Source organism: Salmo salar, chromosome 11 (assembly GCF_965601325.2).
Source record: "Salmo salar chromosome 11, fSalSal1, whole genome shotgun sequence".
Classification (NCBI taxonomy): domain Eukaryota; kingdom Metazoa; phylum Chordata; class Actinopteri; order Salmoniformes; family Salmonidae; genus Salmo; species Salmo salar.
Genome location: NC_138301.1, coordinates 8,210,218 through 8,223,375, shown reverse-complemented (window position 1 = coordinate 8,223,375; position 13,158 = coordinate 8,210,218). Strand labels below are relative to the sequence as shown.

Below are 13,158 nucleotides of genomic sequence, written 5' to 3'. Positions count from 1 at the left end.
TATTTCCCTGCATAACCCTACCTTGAGGTCAGACACCTCTGTGTAGCACTGTTCGGAGCGTGTGTGGTCAGACAGCTGAACGTTCCAGAAGCAGGGCAGCTGATGCACTAGGACTGGGTTCTGCTTAATGAAAGCATTAAAGATGTCCTGCACACAAGATTACCCACTCACATTAAACACCTGTGTAATACCCTCCTTGAAAAAAGGTTTCCAAAAGGGTTCTTCGGTGTCCCCCTCTGTGTAAAGGGTTCTACATGGAACTCTACATGGAACTCAAAATAGTTCTACCAAGAACCAAAAAGGGTTATTCAAAGGGTTCTCCTATGAGGACAGCCGAAGAATATTTTTAGGTTCAAGATTGGACCATTTTTTTTCTAAGAGTATTATACACACTCGTTTTGACATTAAGATCATATAGAACTCTGGCACACAATAGTAAACATTCACATTTACACATGCGCCAAATGTTCAATAGAGATGTCCTACACACTTACATTACCATTTGCCTCATACACAGTATGCTTTGAGGCATAAGATTACCCTATATCAGGGTTCCCAACTGGCGGCCCGTGGGTCGAATTTTGGCCGAGGGTGGTTTTATTTGTACCCCAACATTTTTAGATATATACAGTTGAAGTTGGAAGTTTACATACACTTAGGTTGGAGTCATTAAAACTCATTTTTCAACCACTCCAAAAATGTCTTGTTAACAAACTATAGTTTTGGCAAGTCGGTTAGGACATCTACTTTGTGCATGACACAAGTAATTTTTCCAACAATTGTTTACAGACAGATTATTTGACGTATAATTCACTGTATCACAATTCCAATGGGTCAGACGTTTACATACACTAAGTTGTCTGTGCTTTTAAACAGCGTGGAAAATTCCAGAAAATTATGTCATGGCTTTAGAAGCTTCTGATAGGCTAATTGACATCATTTGAGTCAATTGGAGGTGTACCTGTGGATGTATTTCAAGGCCTACCTTCAAACTCGGTGCCTCTTTGCTTGACATCATGGGAAAATCAAAAGAAATCAGCCAACACCTCAGAAAATTGTAGACCTCCACAAGTCTGGTTCATCCTTGGGAGCAATTTACAAACGCCTGAAGGTACCACGTTCATCTGTTCAAACAATAGTACGCAAGTATAAACACCATGGGACCACGCAGCTGTCATACTGCTCAGGAAAGAGATGCGTTCTGTCTCCTAGAAACGAATGTACTTTGGTGCGAAAAGTGCAAATCAATCCCAGAACAACAGCAAAGGACCTTGTGAAGATGCTGGAGGAAACAGGTACAAAAGTATCTATATCCAAAGTAAAACAAGCTCTATATCGACATAACCTGAAATGCCACTCAGCAAGGAAGAAGCCATTGCTCCAAAACCGGCAAAAAAAAGCCAGACTACGGTTTGCAACTGCACATGGGGACAAAGATCGTACTTTTTGGAGAAATGTCCGCTGGTCTGATGAAACAAACATAGAACTGTTTGGCCATAATGACCATCATTATGTTTGGAGGAAAAAGGGGGAGGCTTGCAAGCCGAAGAACACCATCCCAACCGTGAAGCACGGGGGTGGCAGCATCATGTTGTAGGGGTGCTTTGCTGCAGGAGGGACTGGTGCACTTCACTAAATAGATGGCATCATGAGGGATGAAAATTATGTGGATATATTGAAGCAACATCTCAAGACATCAGTCAGGAAGTTAAAGCTTGGTCGCATAAAGCTTGGTCGCAAATGGGTCTTCCAAATGGACAATGACCCCAAGCATACTTCTAAAGTTGCGGCAAAATGACTTAAGGACAACAAAGTCAAGGCATTGGAGTGGCCAACACAAAGCACTGACCACAATCCCATAGAAAATGTGTGGGCAGAACTGAAAAAGCATGTGCGAGCAAGGAGGCCTACAAACCTGACTCAGTTACACCAGCTCTGTCAGGAGGAATGGGCCAAAATTCACACAACTTATTGTGGGAAGCTTGTGGAAAGCTACCCGAAACGTTTGACCCAAGTTAAACAATTTCAAGACAATGCTACCAAATACTAATTGAGGGTATGTAAACTTCTGACCCACTGGGAATATGATGAAAGAAATAAAAGCTGAAAGAAATAATTCTCTCTACAATTATTCTGACATTTCACATTCTTAAAATAAAGTTGTGATCCTAACTGAACTAAAACAGGGATTTTTTTACTAGGATTAAATGTCAGGAATTGTGAAAAACTGATTTTAAATGTATTTGGCTAAGGTGTATGTAAACTTCCGACTTCAACTGTATATATATTTTTATTTTTTATTGTTGGACATAGAAGACTGTAAAAACACCAGGAAATCAGCTTCAAGTGATTTTTATTCAAGACATCTGTTCCCAAGTATTTCCACGCATAATAGAGAGTCACTTGATCGTATACAAATGTGAGCAAGGTTTGAAATGATTAGGTTTTAGTCTAACATTTTATCTGTTTGGGCTTCTTGCAGTCAATTTGCAGTCTACAAATTATTTGTAATTATGTTACGGCCCTCTGACCATCCATTCAAGAAAAGAATTGGCTCAATCTAGTTAGGGGGAGTGATGAGCTCTACAGCAGAGTCTCACAACTCAATCGCTGGTTGAAAACTGTTTTCTGCCCCTCCCAAAAGACAGAATTTGTAGATAATTGGCCCTCTTTCTGGGACTCACCCACAAACAAGACCAAGCTCTCATCTTATCTATGAACATAGACAGGGCTCTAACTCCCCTAGCCCCACAATGAAATAGGGTGCAGGCCAGGCAGCAGGCTGTTAGCCAGCCTGCCAGCTTAGTGGAGTCTGCCACTAGCACAGTCAATGTAGTCAGCTCAGCGATCCCCATTGAGACCGTGTCTGTGCCTCGACCTAGGTTGGGCAAAACTAAACATGGCGGTGTTCGCCTTAGCAATCTTACTAGAATAAAGACCTCCTCCATTCCTGCCATTATTGAAAGAGATCGTGATACCTCCCATCTCAAAATAGGGCTTCTTAATGTTAGATCCCTCACTTCAAAGGCAGTTATAGTCAATGAACTAATTACTGATCATAATCTTGATGTGATTGGCCTGACTGAAACATGGCTTAAGCCTGATGAATTTACTGTGTTAAATGAGGCCTCACCTCCTGGTTACACTAGTGACCGTATCCCCCGTGCATCCCGCAAAGGCGGAGGTGTTGCTAACATTTACGATAGCTAATTTCAATTTACAAAAAAACCCACCAACGACGTTTTCGTCTTTTGAGCTTCTAGTCATGAAATCTATGCAGCCTACTCAATCACTTTTTATAGCTACTGTTTACAGGCCTCCTGGGCCATACACAGTATTCCTCACTGAGTTCCCTGAATTCCTATCGGACATTGTAGTCATAGCAGATAATATTCAAATTTTTGGTGACTTTAATATTCACATGGAAAAGTCCACAGACCCTTCCAGACTCCCTCTGCCTACCCAAGGACGTCAGAGGACAAAAATCAGTTAACCACCGAGCTGAGGAACTGAATTTAACCTTGTGCAATACCCTAGATGCAGTTGCACCCCTAAAAACTAAAAACAATTGTCATAAGAAACTAGCTCCCTGGAATACAGAAAATACACGAGCTCTGAAGCAAGCTTCCAGAAAATTGGAACGGAAATGGCATCACACCAAACTGGAAGTCTTCCGACTAGCTTGGAAAGACAGTACCGTGCAGTATCAAAGAGACCTCACTGCTGCTCGATCATCCTATTTTTCCAACTGAATTGAGGAAAATAAGAACAATCCGAAATTTATTTTTGATACTGTAGCAAAGGTATCTAAAAAGCAGCATTCCCCAAGAGAGGATGGCTTTCACTTCAGCAGTAATAAATTAATGAACTTCTTTGAGGAAAAGATCATGATCATTAGAAAGCAAATTACAGACTCCTCTTTAAATCTGCGTATTCCTCCAAAGCTCAGTTGTCCTGAGTCTGCACAACTCTGCCAGGACCTAGGATCAAAGGAGACACTAAAGTGTTTTAGTACTATATCTCTTGACACAATGATGAAAATAATCATGGCCTCTAAACCTTCAAGCTGCATACTGGACCCTATTCTAACTAAACTACTGAAAGAGGTGCTTCCTGTGCTTGGCCCTGCTATGTTGAACATAATAAACGGCTCTCTATCCACCGGATGTGTACCAAACTCACTAAAAGTGGCAGTAATAAAGCCTCTCTTGAAAAAGCCAAATCTTGACCCAGAAAATATAAAAAACTATCGGCCTATATCGAACCTTCCATTCCTCTCAAAAAAAATTGAAAAAGCTGTTGCGCAGCAACTCACTGCCTTCCTGAAGACAAACAATGTATACAAAACGCTTCAGTCTGGTTTTAGACCCCATCATAGCACTGAGACTGCACTTGTGAAAGTGGTAAATGACCTTTTAATGGCGTCAGACCGAGACGCTGCATCTATCCTCGTGCTCCTAGATCTTAGTGCTGCTTTTGATACCATCGATCAGCACATTCTTTTGGAGAGATTGGAAACCCAAATTGGTCTACACGGACAAGTTCTGGCCTGGTTTAGATCTTATCTGTCGGAAAGATATCAGTTTGTCTCTGTGAATGGTTTGTCCTCTGACAAATCAACTGTAAATTTCGGTGTTCCTCAAGGTTCCGTTTTAGGACCACTATTGTTTTCACGATATATTTTACCTCTTGGGGATGTCATTCGAAAACATAATGTTAAATTTCACTGCTATGCGGATGACACACAGCTGTACATTTCAATGAAACATGGTGAAGCCCCAAAATTGCCCTCGCTAGAAGCCTGTGTTTCAAACATAAGGAAGTGGATGGCTGCAAACTTTCTACTTTTAAACTCGGACAAAACAGAGATGCTTGTTCTAGGTCCCAAGAAACAAAGAGATCTTCTGTTTAATCTGACAATTAATCTTGATGGTTGTACAGTCATCTCAAATAAAACTGTGAAGGACCTCGGCGTTACTCTGGACCCTGATCTCTCTTTTGAAGAACATATCAAGACTGTTTCAAGGACAGCTTTTTTCCATCTACATAACATTGCAAAAATCAGAAACTTTCTGTCCAAAAATGATGCAGAAATATTAATCCATGCTTTTGTTACTTCTAGGTTGGACTACTGCAATGCTCTACTTTCCGGCTACCCGGATAAAGCACTAAATAAACTTCAGTTAGTGCTAAATATGGCTGCTAGAATCCTGACTAGAACCCAAAGATTTGATCATATTACTCCAGTGCTAGCCTCCCTACACTGGCTTCCTGTTAAGGCAAGGGCTGATTTCAAAGTTTTGCTGCTGACCTACAAAGCATTACATGGGCTTGCTCCTACCTATCTTTCCGATTTGGTCCTGCCGTATTTACGTACACATACGCTCCGGTCACAAGACGCAGGCCTCCTATTTGTCCCTATAATTTCTAAGCAAACAGCTGGAGGCAGGGCTTTCTCCTATAGAACTCCATTTTTATGGAATGGTCTGCCTACCCATGTGAGAGACGCAGACTCGGTCTCAACCTTTAAGTCTTTACTGAAGACTCATCTCTTCAGTAGGTCCTATGATTGAGTGTAGTCTGGCCCAGGAGTGTGAAGGTGAACAGAAAGGCTCTGGAACAACGAACCGCCCTTGCTGTCTCTGCCTGGCCGGTACCCCTCTCTCCACTGGGATTCTCTGCCTCTAACCCTATTACAGGGGCTGAGTCACTGGCTTATTGGTGTTCTTCCATGCCGTCCCTAGGAGGGGTGCGTCACTTGAGTGGGTTGAGTCACTGAAGTGGTCTTCCTGTCTGGGTTGGCGCCCCCCCTGGGTTGTGCCGTGGCGGAGATCTTTGTGGGCTATCCTCGGCCTTGTCTCAGGATGGTAAGTTGGTGGTTGAAGATATCCCTCTAGTGGTGTGGGGCTGTGCTTTGGCAAAGTGGGAGGGGTTATATCCTGCCTGTTTGGCCCTGTCCGGGGGTATCATTGGATGGGGCCACAGTGTCTCCTGACCCCTCGTGTCTCAGCCTCCAGTATTTATGCTGCAGTAGTTTATGTGTCGGGGGGCTAGGGTCAGTCTGTTATATCTGGAGTATTTCTCCTGTCTTATCTGGTGTCCTGTGTGAATTTAAGTATGCTCTCTCTAATTCTCTCTTTCTTTCTCTCTTCTTTCTTTCTTTCTTTCTTTCTTTCTTTCTTTCTTTCTTTCTTTCTCTTCTTTCTTTCTTTCTTTCTTTCTTTCTTTCTTTCGGAAGACCTGAGCCCTAGGACCATGCCTCAGGACTACCTGGCATGATGACTCCTTGCCGTCCCCAGTCCACCTGGCCGTGCTGCTGCTCCAGTTTCAACTGTTCTGCCTGTGGCTATGGAACCCTGACCTGTTCACCGGACGTGCTACCTGTCCCAGACCTGCTGTTTTCAACTCTCTAGAGACAGCAGGAGCGGTAGAGATACTCTCAATGATCAGCTATGAAAAGCCAACTGACATTTACTCTTGAAGTGCTGACCTGTTGCACCCTCGACAACTACTGTTATTATTATTATTTGACCATGCTGGTCATTTATGAACATTTGAACATCTTGGCCATGTCCTGTTATAATCTCAACCTGGCAGAGCCAGAAGAGGACTGGCCACCCCTCATAGCCTGGTTCCTCTCTAGGTTTCTTCCTAGGTTTTGGCCTTTCTATAGAGTTTTTCCTAGCCACCGTGCTTCTACACCTGCATTGCTTGCTGTTTGGGGTTTTAGGCTGGGTTTCTGTACAGCACTTTAAGATATCAGCTGATGTAAGAAGGGCTATATAAATACATTTGATTTGATTTGATGATCCCTGCCCGATATTAACATATGTTAAGAAAAGTAATGATCTAAAGAGTATTTAATAATATTCTGAATAAAGATAATAGACTAGAATAGAATAAAAGTAAATAAACAGACCTGGTCAGCCAGCGAGGTACTGAGCATGCTCATTAGCTCTCTCTCGGCGGTCAGCCTCCACATCTGCTCCCAGCCAATCCGTCGCAGCCTCTCCAGGTAGAGCAGGATGACCCCAGTGTTGAAGCCTCGTCCCAGGGCGGGCCAGGGTTTGTGGTTCTTCCACAGGTTCCCCAGGTACCAGTCACTCTGGTTCTCCACCAGACCTATCACCTGCTTGTCTGCAATCACAGCATCACCAATCATCATTCATCCGGATTTTAAAATGCTGATTATCATTGGTAATGAGGTGTAGTCTTCAGCATATAGACAGCTTTTGAACTACTAGTTTATCAAATATAATTTTTGTCCTCTAGGCATTTTTGCCCTCAAGGGATTGTTGCTTTATAGCATTAAAAAAAATGTACAATTCAGTAATTTGCTTTATCACTCAACCAATTAATTCATTATTCAATCAATCAACCAGAAATCTTTATCAAGGTCAAAGGTCGTACCAGTGAACTTCCTGAAAATGGCCCAGAGCTCAGCGATGTCAGTGGCAAAGGTGATGTCCGTATCCAGGACTATGACCTTTGTGAGGTCAGAGGGCAGCGCTTTGGTTAGGGTCAGCTTCATCAGGCCGTAGATACCTGAGTAGTGCTTGTTAGGTATCCATGACACCTCAGACTGGAAGAGAAGAGAAGGTAGAGGGATGGAAAGAGAAAGCAAGAGCGAGGTTGAACAACTTTAGACCTCACAAATATTGATTTAAAAAAGAAAGGGAACATAAAGTTGCAAGGTATGAAAAATAATGTAATTAAAAGCAACACCACTGTGGATCTTTGTCAGGTGTGTAAGGGTATTCTCCTTCCTTTAAATAGCTAACTTGCTCAGACATCCGTTTCCTAAGATCCCTTTAGTATAAAAGACCCTTTAAACCAGAGGTGAATTGGAACATTACTACTGTTTACTCAATAGCATCAACCTTTAAAAAATATCACCTCTTTTTATGCCCAGGATATACCCAAATGAATACGGAAACCTGCATAACTCTTGGCATGCATCTGGGAAACCATGTCTGATCATGTATTCCTCTTGATTCTACAGAACGGGATCTGCATAAGTGAATCATTTGCAAATTTAATCAGCTCAGAAGATGCAGTGTTTCCTTCTCTGTTTGAACTGAGTTAATGAAAACTGTGAGTAGGTTGAGACATTTGAGAGCACAAGGGGCTTTTGTTCCTGCTAAGCTTGTGGAGGCTGAGAGAGAATTTGATGATGGGGACAGAGACGGAACCAAGTCATATTACAGGTCGAGGCAGGTTATAATGTGAGTTGAGCAACAACATGTTACTTTATGAACCCTTTATCAATAGCAAAGAGCCAAAGCTAGACGCACAGATCCACCCACCAACAGTACATGCACGCAACACACACATACTACACACAAAGACACAGTACATGCATACATACACCCCCCCTCTTACACATCACTGTTGTAAGAGTAGGGAAAGGGAAGAGAAGGAGGGAGTAAAGAGCACGTAGAACAAGGAAAATTGAATGAGAGCAAGTATGGTCTCCAGTCCTTGTGAAGTGTCTACTTGATTTCCCTTTCTCCTGCCAACTGATTGATTGGAAAGGGGTGGAATTCCCCTTTAATGTCAATGGTTGCTCACAGAGTGCACACCATTGTTTTCCTAAACACTGATTTAAAAGGTAGAGCAGACACTCAGGCTCCTGAGGACCATAGTTGGCATTTACCTTGAGTTCATCTGCGTCGTAGAAGCTAACTTGTACAGACGGAACCATCCAGGACTGGAACAGAGAACTCAGGATCTGATTGGCTACTGCGTCTGTGATGAAGTGGAAATGGAGAGGGTTTTTCCTGAGAGAGCGAGAGAGAGAAAGTGAGAGAGCGAGAGAGAGAAAGAGAAACATATGCCAAGAGCTACTCAAGTGCTTAATCTCTCTGATTATGAAGAGTCTAGCATTTCCTAAACTTCCAATAATGAATTAATAAATCATTCTCATTTTTACAAGTGGCCTTCGAATTGACTTCATCCTTATTGGCTCAGGATTCATCAAGTCGAACAAACAACTACTGTTGCTATATTAGGTGTAGCTGAAGCTATAGCAACGGGTGTAGTTGTATGTGAAGCTCTGTTGTGTTACCTGTGGAACAGGATGGACTTGACCAGGGTGACCACATCTCTGCTGGCGTTGTGACCGGCACACACGCACGCTACATGGATCAGCTGCACAGAAAAGAGAGAAGCTATGCCATCAACACTGCGGCGAATATCAACTCCCTACATTTTAGCACTATAGCCATGTTATTTAACTATGTCTATGTTCTTTTATCCAAAACACACAAACACCAATGACAGTAGATTTGACATATCAACTTAACACCAATGACCAAACAGCGAAGCTAAACTAAACACAGCTAAAACACAGAGCTGCGCTAAAATAAGTACTTGATCCTGGCTCACCTCACACTTCAGTACGGTGGGCGAACGGGGACACTCTGTGTGATTGGCTCTCTCCTCCGCCGTGTTCTCCACATCCTCGGGCCCAGTGTCAGCTGACGCCCCCCACGCCGCGTTGCCGTAGTTACCACCGTCGGCGGGCTGGCCGGCCGTGCCCTGCAATTGGCTGAGCTGCAGGCGGATCTGCCGGTTCTCCTCCTCCATCTCCCGCACCCGCGACTCTAGAACCGCCCGCTCTAGAACCCGTGCCTCGGGCGTCTCTGACAAACAGGGGGACAGGAGGAGAGAACGCCCATCTGGAGAGGGGGGAGGGGGAGGCGAGGAGGGGATAGAGGGGAATTAGGATTAGGGTTGAATAAAATCTTTCATTTCTAGAGTTGTATAACACACAAAGCTGACACAGCTGAAATGCACTCTGGGAATGTTCACACCCTGTTCCTGGTCGCTCAGAGGAAAGTGGGTGAGAGAGAGAAATACTGATATGTAGACAGTCAGACCTAATACTGACACAGATACTGTACGAGGACAGCCTTGTCCTCTCGTGTGTACACAGTAATTCACTGCTTCCTATGGCTATTCCATAGAGCTGAAGTGAACCTTACTGCACTATAACACCCCATCAGTCATCTCAGGTACAGTATGTGTGAGAGAGGATTTGCATGCACATGTGTGCACTTGTGAATTTTGGCGCGCTTCATAAATTGGTCTATCGTTTTTGTTTACAACAGGATACTTAACCACATTCTCGGACAAAGATATCTCGGAATGTCGAACAGCCCTCAGGATTGTTAGTACAGATGCCGTATCTTAATTTGAGCCAGTTTCACACAGAAAGATTATAATCCTGCAGCAAGAGGAAAGGTGAATTGTTAGGGACAGATCAAAATTGGGAAGGGTTGTTTTTTTGTGTTTTTTTGGGGCACAGGGGAGCGTAGTGTGTTTTGTCCCTGGTTTACATTCGCTCTTTTGCAGGATTTATTATATAATTGATTCTATCCTAGCCACATTTCCACATCTGTTTGCATGCGCCTCCCCTACAGTGCCTTCGGAAAGTATTCAGACCGCTTGACTTTTTCCACATTTTGTTAAGTTACAGCCTTTTTCTAAAAGGTATTACATCGTTGTTTTTCCCTTCGTCAATCTACACACAATACCCCATAATGACAAAGCAAAAACTGTTTTTTAGAACTGTTAGCTCATTTATAAAAAAAGAAAAACTGAAATATCACATTTACATAAGTATTCAGACCCTTTACTCTGTACTTTGTTGAAACACCTTTGGCAGCCATTACAGCCTCGAGTCTTCTTGGGTATGACGCTACAAGCTTGGAACACCTGTATTTGGGGAGTTTCTCCCATTCTTCTCTGCAGATCCTCTCAAGCTCTGTCAGGTTGGGTGGGGAGTGTTGATGCACAGATATTTTCAGGTCTCTCATGACAGGTTTGATCGGGTTCAAGTCCGAGCTATGGCTGGGCCACTCAAGGACATTCAGAGACTTGTCCCGAAGCCACTCCTGCATTGTCTTGGCTGTGTGCTTAGGGTCGTTGTCCTGTTGTAAGGTGAAACTTCGCCCCAGTCTGAGATCTCTCTGTACTTTGCTCCGTTCATCTTTGCCTCGATCCTGACTAGTCTCCCAGTCCCTGCCGTTGAAAAACATCCCCACAGCATGATGCTGCCACCACCATGCTTCACCATTGGGATGGTGCCAGGTTTCCTCAAGGACGTGACGAGAGTTCAATGTTGGTTTCATCAGACAAAATAATCTTGTTTTTCATGGTCTGAGAGTCTTTAGGTGCCTTTTGGCAAACTCCAAGCGGGCTGTCATGTGCTTTTTACTGAGGAGTGGCCTCTGTCTGGCCACTCTACCATAAAGGCCTAATTGGTGGAATGCTGAAGAGGTGGTTGTCCTTCTGGAAGGTTCTCCCATCTCCACAGAGGAACCCTAGAGCTCAGTCAGAGTGACCATATGGTTCGTGGTCACCTCCCTGTCCAAGGACCTTCTCCCCCGATTGCTTAGTTTGGCTGGGCGGCCAGCTCTAGGAAGAGTCTTGGTGGTTCCAAACTCCTTCCATTTAAGAATGATGGAGGCCGCTGTGTTCTTGGGGACCTTAAATGCTGCAGAAATGTTTTGGTACCCTTCCCCAGATCTGTGCCTCGACCCAATCATGTCTCGGAGCTCTACAGACAATTCCTTCAACCTCATGGCTAGGTTCTTGCTCTGACATGCACTGTCAACAGTGGGACCTTATATAGACAGGTGTGTGCCTTTCCAAATCATGTATAGTCAATTTAATTTACCACAGGTGGACTCCAATCAAGTTGTAAAAACATCTACATTTCGAGTCTCATAGCAAAGGGTCTGAATACTTATGTAAATAAGGTATTTCCGTTTTTCTATATCAAGTTGTTTTGGTACTTCCCTTATGCACTACGCTTTTCTGCATGCTAACTTTTACTATACCACGCACATTATACAAAACATTAACACGTACTCTTTCCATGACATCGACTGACCAGGTGAATCCAGGTGAAATCTATGATCCCTTCTTGATGTCACTTGTTAAATCCACTTCAATCAGTATAAATGAAGGGCAGGAGACAGATTAAAGTATTTTTAAACCTTGAGACTATTAAGACGTGTGTCATTCAGAGGGTGAATGGGCAAAACAAAACATTTCAGTGCCTTTGAACAGGTGCCAGGCGCACCGTTTTGGGTCAAGAACTGCGACGCTGCTTGGTTTTTCACAGTCAACAGTTTCCCGAGTGTATCAAGTATGGTCCACCACCCAAAGGACATCCAGCCATCTTGACACAACTGTGGGAAGCATTGGAGTCAGCATGGGCCAGCATCCCTGTTGAATACTTTCAACACCTTGTAAAGTCCATGCCCTGACGAAATGAGGCTGTTCTGAGGGCAAAAAGGGGGGGGCCTCGGTTCGATCGATAATGGTTCACGGAGATTACAGTTTCTATGTGAAGAGAGACGTAGGCCACGTCTCAAACAACTATTATTTATTTTTTTTACCACTTTTTCTCCACAATTTTGTGGTATCCAGTTGGTAGTTACAGTTTTGTCTCATCGCTGGGAGAGGCGAAATTCGAGAGCCGCGCGTCCTTCAAAACATAACCCAACCAAGCCGCACTACTTCTTGACACAATGCCCACTTAACCGGGAAGCCAGCCGCACCAACGTGTCGGAGGAAACACCGAACACCTGGCGACTGTGTCACCGTTCACTGCTCCCGGCCCGCCACAGGAGTCACTAGTGCGCGATGGGACAAGGACATTCCTGCCGGCCAAACCCTCCCCTAACCCGGACGACGCTGGGCCAATTGTGCGCCGCCCCATGAGTCTCCCGATCGCAGCCGGCTGCGACAGAGCCTGGACAGCAGGTAGCTCAATATTAGTAAAGTATTCCTAATGTTCGGTGTACTCAATGTAGTCTACCGGTCTATCCTGCCCTCTATCCACCATTCATAGTGACAGCAGTGGTAGGTGCACCGTTTGTCAAGATCATCCACCTCTGGCCTGCTGGCCCCCCTACCTCTGAGGAAGCACAGTTCCCGCTCAGCCCAGTCAAAACTGTTCGCTGCTCTGGCACCCCTATAGTGGAACAAGCTCCCTCACGACGCCAAGACAGCAGAGTCAATCACCACCTTCCGGAGACACCTGAAACCCCACCTCTTTAAGGAATACCTAGGATAGGATAAAGTAATCCTTCTAACCCCCCTCCCCCCAAAAAAGATATAGATGTACTATTGTAAAGTGGTTGT

The 13,158-nt window shown here is 44.1% G+C and overlaps 1 protein-coding gene across 4 annotated transcripts in view; it reads right to left on the bottom strand.

The window, feature by feature from the left end:
* LOC106561911 (xylosyl- and glucuronyltransferase LARGE2s) overlaps positions 1 to 13,158 on the bottom strand; it is a 120,636-nt gene that overhangs the window by 15,087 nt on the left and 92,391 nt on the right. For all 4 annotated transcript variants that reach the window (XM_014126255.3, XM_014126259.3, XM_045688949.2 and 1 more), the window contains 6 exons: positions 9,388 to 9,680; positions 9,068 to 9,150; positions 8,657 to 8,780; positions 7,411 to 7,582; positions 6,920 to 7,137; positions 22 to 147 (listed from right to left, as the gene is read on the bottom strand). In XM_014126255.3, the coding sequence (XP_013981730.1) occupies positions 22 to 147; positions 6,920 to 7,137; positions 7,411 to 7,582; positions 8,657 to 8,780; positions 9,068 to 9,150; positions 9,388 to 9,680 (1,016 nt within the window). The remainder of the gene's footprint in view (positions 1 to 21; positions 148 to 6,919; positions 7,138 to 7,410; positions 7,583 to 8,656; positions 8,781 to 9,067; positions 9,151 to 9,387; positions 9,681 to 13,158) is intronic.